Genomic DNA, 15356 nt, shown 5'->3' with positions numbered 1-15356 from the left:
CACGATATTACCCCATATCTCGTGGGGATAGATTGTGGATTGGATGCCTAGATTTGACTGCGCCAGCCGCATAGAGTATTGCAGCCTCCTTGTTCAACACAGCCACACACACATTCTCTCTCTCTTCTCCATATTCCTCGCCCAATAACAAGGCCTAATAACTTTAGGATGACCAAAAAAAAGTGGCCCACTTCAGCCTAAGTGCTGCCCAATAGGTATCAATGCGCGCCCCGTCATCGTCGGGGTTTGTTTGACTGGGAGACGGGATCGGCGGTGCATTGCTGCCTGCAGGGCTTGTTTGCATTGTTTCCCCCGTGCATGAGCTGAAGAATTGATCGGCCTTCTCGAAGATTTGCTTTCTGGGGTTGTGTTTTGGTAGCTGTGTTTGCTGAGGCTGTGCTTGGATAGGATTTCCCTGGTAATATATTTCGATTCGGTAAGGGCAGGTGTGAGTTATGTACATGGCGAGGCAGTAAGAGAATTACCAGTGGTATTCTAGCTCATAATTAGGCAGACACAAGGCACTGTCAGTATTCCCATCTACTTCAATCAGTTCTGGTTCATAGAAAATAGTATGGAGGCGAAGTATGTATAGTCGAAGGAGGTCATGAACACAACGGTCTCAAGTTATTTGTCAAGACATGGCTCTCTCCTTGGCTTTCACAATATGAGCACTATTCTGCCCATATCAAGAAATACCAGAGTCAATGCCATGTCAATATCGATGCCAAAAGTACGTATGTCAGCTGTGGCGGCGCCAAGAGCTGATTCATCCGCCCCCCGCTGTCATCCTCATTCGATCATCCACCAGCCGCATTTTGTCTCGAGTGCCAGTCTCGAGTCATCTGATGCTCAAGATCCCATGGCGACTACGTGGCGATTCTTCTCGAGTCTCGTTGATGCGTCCCTCTCACCATGTGTCATGTGATCCCGGGCCGTCAGCGCCAGTGATGGATAATACCTCGCCCGGTGCCCCGCGAAGCAGGTCTGCTTCTCAGCAGCAACAACATGCGCCAGCCGTGAGCAGCAGCGCGCATGCTTTTTCTGGCTCCGGCTCGCCATCCGCGACGATGTCTGTGAGTGCGGCTGACGATCACCGCTTGCATGATGTCGGTCTTGCGGCTCTCGCGGCGGTGTCTCAGTACCCGCACGCCGTGGATCCCGAGCGCGATTCATTTCTGGTCTCGGAGGTTGTTCACGCCGTGACAGGCAGCAGCCCCCTTCCGCGCCATTCGCGCTCCCATCCTCGGGAGTCTGTGACCTACAGTCCCTCTTCGGCTACTGCCATGCCGTACCCCGCAGGACTTGCGGGGAGATATCCTGATCCATTTGAGGCTCGGGATGTTTCTCAGGAATCGGAGACGACAGATGGCGATGTCTCGATGGAGTCCTTTACTCAGGAGCTGTTTAGGCGTCGTGCTCCCCTGCAGAACATCGCCACGATTGTGGACGATACCGACCATGGAAATGACCGCAGAGATCTGCTGATGGACTACGATTCCACTATGGCGGAAGACCGTCCGTCGCCGTCGCCTTCCCGCGACGACGAAGTGCAGGATTTGATCCGATTTTATCCTGACGAAGAATACTACTACTACCAGCGCAAGGCTCAGCGCTCTCCGCACGACCCCGCAACGGATGACGTGAACCTGGACGACTTCTATCAGGGCTTCAATTACGATGTTTCGGATGTCGACCTGCCACCAGCACCGGCGGCGCCAGTCCCGGATCCATTTGAGAGTGACGAGATGCTCGATCAGCCGGAATTTCCTCCCCCGCATCCTGCTTCGAGTATCCACACCACTAGTATGTTTTTTTCTGTTCGTGCCTTCCCTTCTTATCAAGTATCTCACAAGTAATTTAGCCTACGAGAGGAACCTCACGATCGATGAATTCATCGAACGCTGGATGATGCAGTTGAATGCCACTTCATATAACTTTGAAACGGAAACTCGCATCCATCCGCAGCTCCGTCCGCTGGCGAAGATGATCGGCTGGCAACCACCGCAGGAGGTCATTAGGCCTCATGCGTACCAACGGGAATTCTACGATCTCCAGAGAATTCCGTGGAGAGACACCTTGCGCGTGAGACGGAGTGATGCCCGAGCGCTGCGGGACGCCTGGTATACCTCGTACCACAATCTCGATTACTCGCATATCAGCCACGCGAAACGGCTGCCGCAGCGGGATGCATGTTTCCGAGAGAAATCCATGCATACCTCGCACAAGGCAAATGTTGAGCACTTTCAACTCCGCAATCTCATGTCGGTTCCTGCATACGACACGGTTCATTTCGCCACACGGTCCAAAATCTTCTCGTGGGAGCCCACGTATGACGACAATGCCAACTGCCTGATTGATATGACGCAGCCCGATCCCGAAGCGGGGTTCTTGGGGCCGGTCAAAATCTCGACTATGAAAACCGCGCATGGACTGACTATTGCCGGTGGTTTCTGTGGAGAATACGCGTTGCGAGCGATGAGATCCGAAGGCTCGGGTTCGAAGGGGCTAGTGACTCCCGACTTCAACGACGGCATCACTAACCACGTGGACATCGTGCGCAGCCGAACGGGGGCGTCGCCCATGGGCATTTTTGCATCTAACGATAAACACCTGCGGATGCTGGACTGCGAGACGAACATCTTCGTGTCCGACCAGGAATTATCCCGCCCGCTCAACTGCACCGCCACGTCCCCGGACAGTCGTCTCCGCGTGGTGATCGGCGACTCGCCCGATGCATGGGTGATCGAAGCCGACACCGGGCGACCAGTGCACCCGCTGCGCGGACACCGTGACTTCGGGTTCGCATGCGCCTGGTCGCCGGACATGCGCCACATCGCCACCAGCAACCAAGACAAGACTGTAATCATCTGGGACGCGCGCACCTGGCGCGCCCTCGAAACCATCGACTCCGACGTCGCCGGATACCGCTCCCTGCGCTTCTCCCCCGTCGGCGGCGGGCCGCGCACCTTGCTCTGCACCGAACCCGCCGACCGCATCGCCATTGTCGATGCTCAGCTCTACCAATCCCGCCAGGTCCATGATTTCTTTGGCGAGGTCGGGGGTGCCGACTATGACCCCGACGGTAGTGTTATTTGGGTTGCCAATACCGATCCGCACTTCGGTGGCTTTATGCAATATGAGCGCCGCCAGTGGGGACAGCGTTTTGCTCTCTCGGGATTCCCGAATGAGTGGGTGCCCGAGGCTGAGTTGGATGGTGATGAGCGCTGTGTCTTGGGGGCGGGTGAGCGCGAGATGCGGTTTCTGCGTAATCTGTCGGATGAAGAGCATGAGGCGTTGATTCTTTAGCTGGTGTGGCTTATTTACTTGACTTTTTTTTTTCTTTCTTCTTCTTTCTTTCTTTCTTTCTAGCTGCTGCATCTGATACCCTGGGCTAATGGTGTTGTTGGATTTTTGATCTTCTATCTTCGATATCATGAGATCTTGATATATTCTGTGCTTCTTTGGCTTTTTATAGGATCCCTTGAGTAAATTTTGTGTCTGATAGGAATTCTGAGCTGTCGCTATATCACCCAGGTACTCACCCCCTCGCCGCTTTTGCTCGAGTAGAATTGAGCAGGCGAGCGCCCTGATTTACTGAGTGCGGATCTGGTGCCTGGCCTATCGGCACAGGGCGCTGGGTCAGCTCTTTTCTGGGGGCTGCCTTCAAGACCAAGGCCTGGTGAGCTAAATCATAGTGGCATCGTATCATAGTGGCATCGTATCACAGAGCAGAGCAGCCCGGATGAATTATAGACAAACGACGAAGTTGATTGATTCATTGATTCATTCTTTATAGAGCAAAAGAGTTGAGGGATTGGGAAGGATTATGATGTAATTGCTAGAGTAATAAAAAACAAGATAGCCCCAAGCGATTCGCCCCCACACCCCTAGTGGATGTTGGATTCTCGTCAACACAATTTCAATGATATTCGATAGAAAAATAGATAAAAATGAAATAAAAAATAGATAAAAAATAGATAAAATTTTAATAAAAGATAGATAGGTAGGTCGGGTGGGTAGATAGAAAAAGGTCAGTTGGTTTTGGTGTAGCAACCCCAAGAAGTAATTTTTAATTAATTATAGCCAGCCAATCATAATACGCTTATACAAACTTATTCCACACTTCCAACCATAGACTCAACACCAACCCAAACTGTTCATCTGATCTGAATTCTGGCCTGCGACGTGGCAGCCGCCAGTGTATGTCTTCTAGCAGGCTGCCATACCCCACCACTTCTCCACAGATTATTCAGTGGACAGGGGATCTCATGGCATTTGTAGCCCCCCGCATGACAGAGCTTAACTACAAATAGCGAAGGGAAGGATAAGAAGGACCATTGTAGGGCAAATGCACCCCTTATTGGAGCTTGGGGGCCGTAGCGGGCGCACGACTAACAGGGCAACCAACAATCGCCCAGAACATGAAGCAACCCGTGCAGAGGATTGGAAGGTTGAAGCTGGACCCGTCGATGCCTTGTAAATCATCTCTGATTCTGGAAAAAACTGACTGGTATACATAAATACCGAGTAGATGCCCCTCGTGTACACCTGGTGAATCCCCGTGCTGTGCTTTGCCGCCTCTTGTCACCTTCCCCCATTCCCCCAAAATGCGCCTCTTCAAAGCGCAACTGATCTTATGGGGGTTCTATTCGTTACTCATCTCTCGGATTTCCTCTTCTCCTATCCGCGAAGAACCCCACTCCGAAGACCTCCAAGTCATCCAGTTCGACAAAGACGATGAAAACACGCTCGCCCGACGAAACTTCTTCCTTGAGGATTCGCTGCACGAACATTCAATCGACCCTCGCGCCCCTCCTCAACGCCCTATTGCCACATGCGGTTATCAATCAGGGGACAAGCATGCCTCCGATGTCCGAGGGGAAACGTTATATGTCTTAAAAGAGCACGGCAAGGCATATGGAGAGGTACGACTCAGGGAACACTTAGGGGTGGAGTCCAAGGCTCAGTCTGGGTTGGAGTACTCAAGTATTACCGGACGCGTAAAAATATACGCTTTGGCCTGCCAATTGAGCAACAAGAGACAGTGGCGGTCAAGGTCTCGTCAGGAGGGCAAGACATAGATCAGACCCTTCTTCAAAAGCAAATTGACAGTCCCTATGTGTTGCAGCCCAAGGAACTTTTTTGGTCCGGGAACACAAGGGAATCGGTCCAGGTAATGCCAAAAGCTATTGAGGACTTGGAGAAAGCTCTGAGGCTTGGGCATAGCGTCGATGTCTCGCTGTCAATGTGGGCTGTCGGCAAGGCATTACTAGCCGCTCATAAGAAGTGGATTGTTCATCGGGATATTAAGCTTGCCAATATACTTCTCGGACAACAAGGGACATTCTTCTTGACCGATTGGGGTGTGGCTACAAAGGTGACTGAGAGAATCCAGACTTCTCGCGCGGGACAAAAGAATTATAAAGGCCCGGGTACGGATACTATTCACTTTTTTTCCCTCGTCGTCGAAGAACAAGTGCTAATATCTTCATTCAGAGGCCAAGAACGGAGAGCCATATGATATCTTCAAGGATGATGTTTTCGAGTATGCTCTAACATACCTAGAGGCCGACCAACCACGATACATGCTGCATTCAGGATTTCGTGCAGAGGTCTATAATTGGCTTACGGTGCCTGGCGACAAAAAGGTCAAACCGGGCCGCTCTTATGAGGCCACCTTCAACTATTTAGGGGAGCGATTCGGAAGTGCTTTATCGGAGTCTAAAAGGGGGTTGATCGCAAGAGGAATATGTATGCAGGATGACCGTTGGGATCTGCCTTATATCCTGGGCAGGTTCAAACAGGTCAACAGGATATTAGAGCCAGAAGACAGACGCTAATTTGGAAGGGTTAGATGATCATGCAATCACGACAATTTTTCATTTAGAGGAACTCTTTGTTAGGGTGCACGCCTATCGATGCGATGAGTCAATGCGGAATGCTTTTTTATACTAAATTCCTTAACCCTATATTAAGAATCAGTATAGGAGGGATAATATAGTAGTTAGGTAACGAAAGGGTTATTTTAATCTAGCGGTAGGGCCAATTATTATTATCTTCTCTTACTCTCCTCTTTATCATCGACATTGACTCACCCTTTTTTATTGCTATTATATTATAGTAATTGATCTATGCTTTCTGTCACCGTATTATTATTAAAACCTGTCGGCGTCATTACGCCTCCCACCAGCAGGAGAAATCCGCTACGCGGAGGTGCCTATATAGCGTACTAGAGATCTGAACATATGAGCTCTACAGCACAAAGCCGGTCCACAAAAGGAACAATATCACCGCTTCCTTAAGGATAATGTAATTTCTGATATCACAAACCTATTAATTAGCATGACACACCAAATTACGTGCAGCCAATGCAAGATCTACATCGGGATCCACCGCGCTATAGGATACAATTAGGTACGCGTCTGCCCCGCAACCCCTCCTCAGGTACTCAGCTCAGCTACCGGGTACGGACTCTTATTGCCTTTGTTACCTTCATCCTCCTTACTTCTCTTTATCTCTTCACATTCCTCTTCACTCATTTCCTCTTGCAACCTAAACCACCTACCAATAAAACCCCTCATCATGTCTTACCGCGAAAACAACTACGGCAGCTCCGAATACGGTGGCTCCGGCCGCTCGGACGGCTACGGTGGCCAAGGCCTGGGTGGTTATGGCGGTGGCTCTTCTGGTCGCTCGGAGGGATACGGTGGTGGTGATAGCTACGGTCAGAACCAGGGCGGCTATGGTGGTGGTTCGTCTGGTGGCTACGGCGGTGGAGATAGCTATGTTCGTCAGGAAAGCCATGGCAGCCACGGCCGCTCTGAGGGATACGGCGGTGGAGACAGCTATGGTAGTGGCAGTCAGGGCGGCTATGGCGGTGGCTCTTCTGGTCGTTCAGAGGGCTACGGTGGTGGTTCTTCTGGTGGAGACAGCTACAGCCGTCAAGAGAGTCACAGTGGCCACGGTGGCCACGGTAGCCACGGCCGCTCTGAAGGATACAGTGGTGGCGGAGACAGTTATGGCAGCGGTAGCCAGGGCGGCTACGGCGGCCAAGATAGCTACGGCTCGAGCCATGGCGGTGGCGGCGGCAGCTCATCCTCCTACTACAACAAGCACGACGACGACGACGACTTCAGCAGCGCCGCCCAGCATGCCCAGTCACACCACGGCGGCGAAGATGGCTCGCTCTTCAACTCGGCGCTATCGTTCCTGAAGGACCGCAAGAGCCAGTACTCCGACCCGTCGCGCTACGAGGTCGACGAGAAGCACGCCATCGACTCGCACCAGTCGCTCTATGGAGGCGGCAGTGGTGGTGGTGATGGTGGAGACTCGGAGCGCAAGCACGACTCCAACAGCGTGGGCGCAGGTGCTGCCATGCAGGCGCTGAAGATGTTTACGTCGGGGGACAAGAAGGACGGCGGTATGGATAAGAATAAGTTGATTGGGCTGGCTATGTCGCAGGCTGGGAAGTTGTGGGAGGAGAAGCAGAGCTCTGGTGGCCATGTGGTATGACTCCCTTTACCCTCTATAATCTTTTTATTGCGTTTATGACTTCTGCTGACTTGTCTTTGTCTAGTCCGGTGACAAGCAGTCTGCCGTCAACTCGGCTGCTGAGACTGCGCTCAAGATGTACATGAAGAGCCAGGGCAGCGGCTCGACCGGTACCGGGGGTCCCGGTGGACTGATGGGGCTGGCGAGCAAGTTCCTGAAATGATTGCAAAAACATAGAGGGAAGAGAATGAACGAAGTTGCATGTGTACATGAACATCTCTAGGCATTAACCATGATAGCTACTATTCTCTCGGCTGCTTGTCACCGTTCGGAACTGTATATATTGAACTCGGTCTCCACTGTAGAACAAACAGAACCCACCACGCCACTGCCAAGGAAAACGCTGGGTCCTAAATGCATATGCCGGGGGGATCTTCAAGCACACAAGAAAAAAAAAGTACACAAAACAATGAGGCCAACGCTAAGCGCAAAATATTGCAACACTCGCGACAGACCGCAATAGAAATCTACCACTCGTCATCGTCATCGTGTTTCTTCCCCTGCATGGCGTTTTGGCGGGCCCGCAGCGCCTCGGCCAGGCCGCCTGCGAGGCTCGCGTTAGGGGCTCCGGTCGGGGTGCCGCGGCCGCTCGCACCAGAGGAGTCGGCCGAGTTCATGCTCACGGCACTATCCCGGGGCGCGGGCGGAGGAGCGGGCTTGCGTCCAGCCATGTTGGGACGCTTCGCAGGAGGAGCTGGTGGCGCCGGCTTGGTCTTCGCGGCTGCCACAGTCGCTGCACCGGTGCCGTTCGGGACAGGGCTAGGGGTTGCTCGGGGTGCAGCTGGGGGCGGGGGAGGAGGCGTGGGTCTAGGGGCGGAAGCGACTTGCTCCTCGAGGTAGGCTTCGGGGGTCCAGCCTTGCGTGGACGTTGTCATGTTCATGCATAACCACCATCCTGTGAAAAGGTCAGTATTTTAAGTCTTTGAATGAGAGGGGGAAACGCACCATTTCCTTCTTTCGACACAATCTGCACAATCTCGCCAGTGCGAATGGAAAGCTCGTTGGAACGATCACTGTTGAAGTCATACAACACCTTCGCGGTAGGCTTCTTCAACGCAGGAGGCGCAGCAGGGGGGGTGGCGGCGGTGCCCTCACAGAGCTAGCAGACTCGGTACGGGTGTGTGCGGCTGCCGCAGCAGCGACAGGCTGGGGAACCACGCGTGACTGCGTAACTGGCTGCGGAACTGCTGCAGGTCGAGGAGTTGCTTGGGGCAAGGGCTGAGCTGCCGGCGGGGGTTTGCGAGCCGTAGAAGACAGCTTCGAAGGTCCACCTCCGGGTCCACCAGGACGGAGCAACTTGCCCTTGGTGACTGGGCGGGCGGCGACCTGCTTTGGCCGAGGGGTAGGCTTCGACACGGAGCTGGGAGGCTCGCCAGCACTAGTGTGAATTGTGCTACTCTTGTAGCTGTCGACGTTCCCAGCAGCTGGGTCTTTGACGGCTTTAACCGTGGCCAGCTTGCCAGGCTTCTTGTTGTACTCGATGCTCTCTCCGATCTTCAGATTCAAAGAGCCGCGCAGAGCAGTGTTCAGGTGAGTAAAGAACTCCGTTTTGAAAACACAGGTGAGGAGCGGGTCGGGCTCCTGAGCACCGACAACTAGCGAGAACCAGTCATCCTTTAAGTTGGAGGTGCTAACAGTCTTGATAGCCCCGATTGGGATCGTCCGTTCAGACGAGATGACAAGCTGGTTGTTGACGATGCTCTGGGCAATAATGTAAACGTGTCGACTGGTCTGCCACATTGTTAGTCAAGTCTTACAAGATACCACTCACTCAAACATACCAAGACTAAGATCCGGGGAGTCGGCTTGCTGGACCGACCGAACTTGGAGATCAAGACCTCGCCACGACAAGAGAAAAGAACCTCATCTGAGCCTAATTGAGTTGAAGTTAGAAATGCAAGCCAAAAGAAAATAAGGCTCGTCAAAAACATACCGCCGATGCCTGCACCATTGCGGATCATCTCGCCAGGGCCACCCTTATTCCCCACGCCGAGGTAGTCACCAAGGAAGCGCCGCGAGCCAAGGATACTCATTCGCCGACGCTCCTTGCGTCCCTGGAGCAGCTGGTGTCCTTGATCCCGGATTTTGATAAATTCGAGTCCGCCAGTCATGCGGCGCCAGAAGCGCTGGATACGGATCGCGCATTCGATTCGGTAGCGGAGATAGTTGCGCCACGCGCGTTGAATGCGGATCGCCATGTTGTGCCAGTAACGATCCCGCATGGCTTCCAGAGCAAAGAGGGTCTCGGGGGTTTTAACAAAGACCTTGGAGATACCCATTTGGTACTCTTCCGACGGGATGCTGGTATCCTTCAAGATCTGTCGCGCACCCGATTCCGAATCGCCAGTCCATGTGTAGTCACCGGCATACGAAGTCTTGGGCGACAGAAGATAGAAACGCTCCACGAACTTGTCAAAAGTCTGACGGTAGGCGAAACCGGCTCGGCGAATGCGTACGTTCTCCTGGAGACCGAGGTACTTGATCTGATGCAGGACATTGCCCTGGTTGTACTCCTTGGGGGCCTTGTTGTCGTTCGGTTTAATCGTACGGATGTAAGACGGCTGCGCCTTCATCAGGGTCGCCACAAGATCGTTGGCAGACGCCTTGATCTTGTCGCTTGCCGTGGGCGGGCGGCGCTTGTCATCTTGGTTCACCTGGTTGGGGAAGAGGGTGTGCACGAAGGGGTTGCTGCTCGATCCTGCCAGGTTAAGCAAGTCCTTCAACAACTGGTCCTTGTTCTTGTCCGTCATTCCATCGACCGCGTAACCAACGTCACCCGCATAGTGCTTGATGATAAATTGACCTTGCCGGCCTTCGAAGTTGGGGTTCTGGCCAAGAAAGTTCAGTCTGCCGACGAAGGTCTGGTCAGCAGCGCCAGAGTCAGCGTGTGCCGTTGCGCAGGCATCGTTCAAAGCAGCGAAGACACCAGGCGGGCGCTTATCCTCAATCAACGAGCACACCACCTTGTTGTCGAAGTACTTGATCGGTGTCCACTTGATTTCTTCGCGAGCATATTCATCCTGCTCCGCCTTCAGCGTCAACTGAATGAAAATCTGCTGAAGTTTTTCGTTGACATAGTTGATGCAGAGCTGCTCAAAGGAGTTCTTTTCGAAAATCTCGAATCCGTAGATATCCAGAATACCAATCGAGTTGGTCACAGATCCACGAGCAGTCAATGATTGATTGACACGTCCCACAATCCAATCGAAGAGGTTGAAGTAAATCGCTTTAGACAAGGCATCCCGAACCGCGACAGCCTGGACCGTGTTAAGGGGCACCTCATAGATGGAGCCTCTGCGGCCTCCTCGAGCAGTCTCCATCAATCGAATTGTCAACGCCTTGTTCACCTGGCCAGAATCGACCTCCAGCAGATAGGCAACGAAATCGACCACGGACTGATCGGTGATAGCGGCGTTTCCAGAGTCGTCCTCGGAGAACTGGATGTTTCCAATCCACAAAATGGTCGCCAGCATGCGGAACACATTGTCCTGTTCTGCCTCGCTCATACCAATCACCCGCATCGCATCCAATGTATCCTGGAACTCGGAGACATCGTCGACTCCGGGCACATCGTAACACTTGGAGCGGCTGGTGTAGAGATACGACTGCGGCTGCTGGACACCAAAACTGTCGCGATACTTCTGCGGCGCGCCCTTGGCGAACTGATAAAAAATATGAAAGTTTCGCTCGTTGGTGATCTGCCCCACGACTCTTGATTTTTCCAGCAGATAATTCGTAATGTTGGCTCCCACGGGCTCACCGTTGGCGTTGAACTCCAATTCCAGGTACTTTCCGAACCGTGATGAATTGTTGTTGCGCAGCGTTTTCGCATTGCCGAACGACTCCAGCAGAGGGTTTGTGGCCAGCACCATGTCCTTTGTCTGCTGAATCGACGAGTCGGTGCCACCTGAGACACTGGCGATGTACTGCATGATACGCTTGGCCGCCTCCGTCTTGCCGGCACCCGACTCGCCCGAAATGATGACACATTGGTTGTCCTTGTAGGATTTCATGTTGTAGTATGCGGATTCGGCGACACCGAAGACATGGGGAGGGACTTCGAGACGGTTCTTGCCCCGGTACGACTCGAGGACCTTATCGGAGTAGATGCCCACTGGAAGAATCGCGGAGAGGTCAGTAATCGGAACATGGTCTGCGCTATTAGCAAGCCGACTTACAGTCGCGGAACGGGTTGACCGAGACCAAGACATGGCCAATATAGGTCTAAAATCACACTGTTAGCCTCTGTCGGAGTTCGCGCACCACGACCCCGCAGTCTGCGGGCAAAAGCGATCCCTTACATAAATCTCGTCATGGTCGAACCGCAGCTTCAGATTTTCGTTAATGGCTTCGTTGGAGATCTTGCTGAGCAGGGTGAGGTCCGACACGCCAATCTCCTTCTTCTTGGTGCTCTCGAAGGTGGCTTTCTTGACCTGCGGCTTGCCCGCTTGTCGACCATCGCCCACGTCGGCGACCGCTTTGGAGCGCCCAAAGCGACTTTTCTTCTCCCCGCCTACGGGGCGTCGTGATTGACCCTAGTGCCGCGATCGCGGTGTTAGCAAGTGTCCCAGTTCCGAATCATGGCAGGCACCCACCATCGTATGTCAACCTCCCGGGTTCTCGCGCCCAGGCAACAATCTGATCTATCAACCGGGATGACTCGAGTAGTCTGTAGGCCCGGATGAAGAATTGCGATCGAGGGGAATTGTCTCAAAGAGAGAGCGAGAGTAGAGGAATTGAAGAAGGAAAGGGACCGGGCGACTTACGTACCAAACCCAATCAAACAGCTGCGCCACACCGGCGTCTTTGTGGTTCGGTTGTTGCCTCAGGGGCAAATCTGCAGATTTTTGCTGGAACGATTCGCTTGGTCTTTTGGTGTTTGGTGTTATTTTCTATGACTATTCTCTCGGGAATATACTCTACTATTGGCCATGCCCTCTTCCTCTGCCTGTCAACAACGGTGGCTAGTGCGGGTCAAGAATAGCATCACCGACGTCATTGGGCATTAACGTGGATCTACTGAGACTCTAAAGAGGCAGCCACAATTCAAATCCTCTCGAGGAATATTGAGGATGAGCAATGCTTGCACGTATTCTGTGCTCCATGCAAAAATACCACGTCGTCATATTGGTAGAATCATGAGAAAAGTGCTGATCTGGCTTCATGAGTCCCCACATTCTCGGCATTGACAAGACATTGTGAAGACTGCCAGAACTCCACATGGACCACCAATTCTGGCGATGGCAATTAGGTGATGGCCACATCTTGCTGCAGAAACAAGGCAACTTTGTCAGCCACCTCTCGGTCAAGGTACGCCTTCAACAGGGCCATCCCTTCCTGCGTCCTGACCGCCTGGATCAGACAACGCAGGGATGAGAACAGGACGCTTAAGATCCCGTCGGTGCCAGATTGATCCGCGCGCGGAAACCCACGCCGGCTAACCGAGAAAAGAACAGCCAGTGGATCGACTCGGCGAAAGTGCAGCGGCCTGCGAACTGCGATGGTCTCCATGTGCTGTCTGATATAGTTCAAAAAACACGACGCGTGGATAGACTCGGCCATCAAGATCAAGCCCAGCACAGTCCATGCCGGGTGGAGTTGGAACGAAGGAGAGAACAATCTATGAAAACTTGGGTTTGACATCTTGAGATGGCATGGTTGTAGAGAATGGGGGATGAAAAAAAAAATCTGTCTGAAGGAAATATGTGTATGTGCAGGAGTCTGGAGTCGCCAGACAAGAGAGGAGAGGGTATATAACACAATGCCACACAAGCAATAAGCTCAATGGTACAGCTCTAGCCTGGGCTAGTCTTTCAAAGCAAACGGGTATCCCGGCAGGAACAGAAAAAGAAAAGAAACAGAAAAAGAAAAAGCGCTCTATAATGAGGGGGTTGTAATCGGCACTTATGAGGTCTTGGGTGCTGGGGACTGGCCTTGATCGGGTGCTGCAGATGCCTCTGGAGGTTGAGTGGTGGGAGTACCCTTGTCTGCCGCAGGTTGAGAGACAGGTGCAGATTCGAAGGTATTCTCAGCACTCTGTCCAAAGGAGAAATAGGATGCAATACGCGACACCCATCCTTCTTCTTGGACCTGCTGCACCTGCAATTCCGGCTCGTCCTCCCATATTTGACGAGGCAAAATACGCTTCGTCGACTTGGGCTGTTCTCCCTGTTTGGCTCTGAGCTGCAACAGCTCTTTCTCCAAGGCCACCAGGGACTCCCGCGCAGTCTTCTCGGACTGCTCAAGTTCAACCAGGCGACCTTCCACACCCTCTCTCCGGGTGCTCTCCTTGCGCCTCGATCGCCACGACTCATATACAATCAAGCCGCCAGCCACCAAGAACAGAAACGACTCGCTAATGAAATTGGCGCCAGACTCGATGGCCTTGGACTCGGATAGTGGTCGGATGCGGTATTTGTGAGGCTTCGAGGCCTCTTCCGCCGCAGCTTTTGCTTTTGCGTTGGCCGCTTCTTCTGCCTTGGACGCGGATTCTGTTTTGACCGTCGGCGAGGTGGGCTTGTGCTTTCGGGCTTCCGCTTCGGCGGCTGCCTGACGTTGTGAGGCGGCGGTGTCGCGCAGAGATCCTAGCCGGAGACGCATATCAAATCGATGGAGGGCCTGCGCCATGGAGACGCATAGAGTGCGGAATCGTTCATGCTCGCGAGCCTGTGCCTTGATTTGATTCTGCAGTTTGGGTCAACTCGAGATTCCGAAGTTGGGCTCGGGCGGGGGGTGCGCTTACGGCAATGGGCTTCGAGAGAGTCCGAATTGCCAGTGAGGAGAGTTTGAGGGTGAGAGACATCTCGTGGGAGTATGAAGAGTGTCCACACGAAGCGTCGCGGCGGCCTTGACTCACCGATCGCCGTGACGTTGTCCAGGCACGTTGGTCCCCACTGGCCCAAAATGGTATCGCGCAAGTCGGTGCTGACCTCAGCCAGCTTTTTAGTTAACTAGTTAACTATACTTCCAAGACATTCAGATGTATTGCTGTTGAGTATCTCTTTATTCCTGTGCTGAAAAGGCCAGGAGTAAACTATAACCAATTTATTTTGGAGGACGAGCAGAATTGAGCTACAGAAATTGCCATGGATGAGAATTGGTTGAGCTAGTGGCGCTTTAGGCTCTTTACATAATTCATCAAGCGAGTACTAGGCAGCTATGAACGAGAATATGGAAGTGTTTTTTGCAGTGAAAGGCTCAAAAGGGTTGATTAAATTATTTCCTTGGTGGTTTTTCGGAATAAAAGTAAAAGAATAAGGAAATAGGCATTATATATATCAACAGTGATGAGATATATTTTGGACGAAATGATCTCCGATCCAATCAACACACAAGCACTATTGTGAATTTTTTTTTAAAAAAGTACGCGCAGAAAAAGAATGAATAAGAAGAATTTGCTTATTCAGATGAAAGTAAAGCTACAATATGAAAGGAATTAACACCACAATGCCGATTGTTCAATGTCACGTGAAGATGACCTCAGCAACGGCGCTGTTTATCGATTTCCGGATTGGGAAAATTATTATGGCCCGAGTCCTTCACTTTGGCCTTGCTTTCTTTTCTTCCCCACTCACAATCCTCGTTGGAGGTGTGCTCTCTTATTGTTTCTTTTAGAAGCCTTGTACAGTCTTGCTTCTTTAGCGTTTTGCATTCTGGTAAGCGCCCCCTGCTCACTTCGCTTTTCATCCCCTCCAGCTGTGTGGCTTCGGCTTGCCGACGGGGGAGTTGCGAACCGCTCTGAGTGCTGACAGTCTGATCGATGCAGGGATACCTATCTTGCTTGACTGTGATACCCTTTCTGT

The 15356-nt window shown here is 52.4% G+C and overlaps 6 protein-coding genes across 6 annotated transcripts; 3 read left to right on the top strand and 3 right to left on the bottom strand.

Moving 5' to 3' along the window:
* Positions 1–848: 848 nt before the first annotated feature.
* Positions 849–3309, top strand: NUU61_000187 (WD40 repeat domain-containing protein; the record flags this gene model as incomplete). Its single annotated transcript, XM_056650771.1, has 2 exons — positions 849–1806; positions 1865–3309. 2 exons carry the CDS (start codon positions 849–851, stop codon positions 3307–3309), a joined length of 2403 nt encoding a protein of 800 aa, XP_056515621.1.
* Positions 3310–4610: 1301 nt separating this feature from the next.
* NUU61_000186 (uncharacterized protein) lies at positions 4611–5843 on the top strand (the record flags this gene model as incomplete). The annotated part of the gene is made up of 3 exons (XM_056650770.1): positions 4611–4928; positions 5132–5435; positions 5500–5843. 3 exons carry the CDS (start codon positions 4611–4613, stop codon positions 5841–5843), a joined length of 966 nt encoding a protein of 321 aa, XP_056515620.1.
* A 742-nt stretch (positions 5844–6585) lies between these two features.
* On the top strand, positions 6586–7717 carry NUU61_000185 (uncharacterized protein; the record flags this gene model as incomplete). Its single annotated transcript, XM_056650769.1, has 2 exons — positions 6586–7509; positions 7580–7717. 2 exons carry the CDS (start codon positions 6586–6588, stop codon positions 7715–7717), a joined length of 1062 nt encoding a protein of 353 aa, XP_056515619.1.
* Positions 7718–8021: 304 nt separating this feature from the next.
* On the bottom strand, positions 8022–12152 carry NUU61_000184 (class I myosin myoA; the record flags this gene model as incomplete). Its single annotated transcript, XM_056650768.1, has 8 exons — positions 8022–8449; positions 8500–8602; positions 8650–9285; positions 9336–9427; positions 9488–11668; positions 11733–11778; positions 11856–12089; positions 12150–12152. 8 exons carry the CDS (start codon positions 12150–12152, stop codon positions 8022–8024), a joined length of 3723 nt encoding a protein of 1240 aa, XP_056515618.1.
* Positions 12153–12801: 649 nt separating this feature from the next.
* NUU61_000183 (uncharacterized protein) lies at positions 12802–13197 on the bottom strand (the record flags this gene model as incomplete). The annotated part of the gene is made up of 1 exon (XM_056650767.1): positions 12802–13197. One exon carries the CDS (start codon positions 13195–13197, stop codon positions 12802–12804), a length of 396 nt encoding a protein of 131 aa, XP_056515617.1.
* A 261-nt stretch (positions 13198–13458) lies between these two features.
* On the bottom strand, positions 13459–14356 carry NUU61_000182 (OPA3 family protein; the record flags this gene model as incomplete). The annotated part of the gene is made up of 2 exons (XM_056650766.1): positions 13459–14238; positions 14297–14356. The coding sequence occupies 2 exons, from the start codon at positions 14354–14356 to the stop codon at positions 13459–13461; spliced, it is 840 nt and encodes a 279-aa protein (XP_056515616.1).
* Between the last annotated feature and the right edge of the window lie 1000 nt (positions 14357–15356).

This window comes from Penicillium alfredii (assembly GCF_028826965.1).
Source record: "Penicillium alfredii strain IBT 34128 chromosome Unknown utg000001l_segment0_segment0, whole genome shotgun sequence".
NCBI classification, from domain to species: Eukaryota; Fungi; Ascomycota; class Eurotiomycetes; order Eurotiales; family Aspergillaceae; genus Penicillium; species Penicillium alfredii.
Note: the sequence above shows the minus strand (reverse complement) of the source record. Positions and strands in the feature narration are given on the sequence as shown.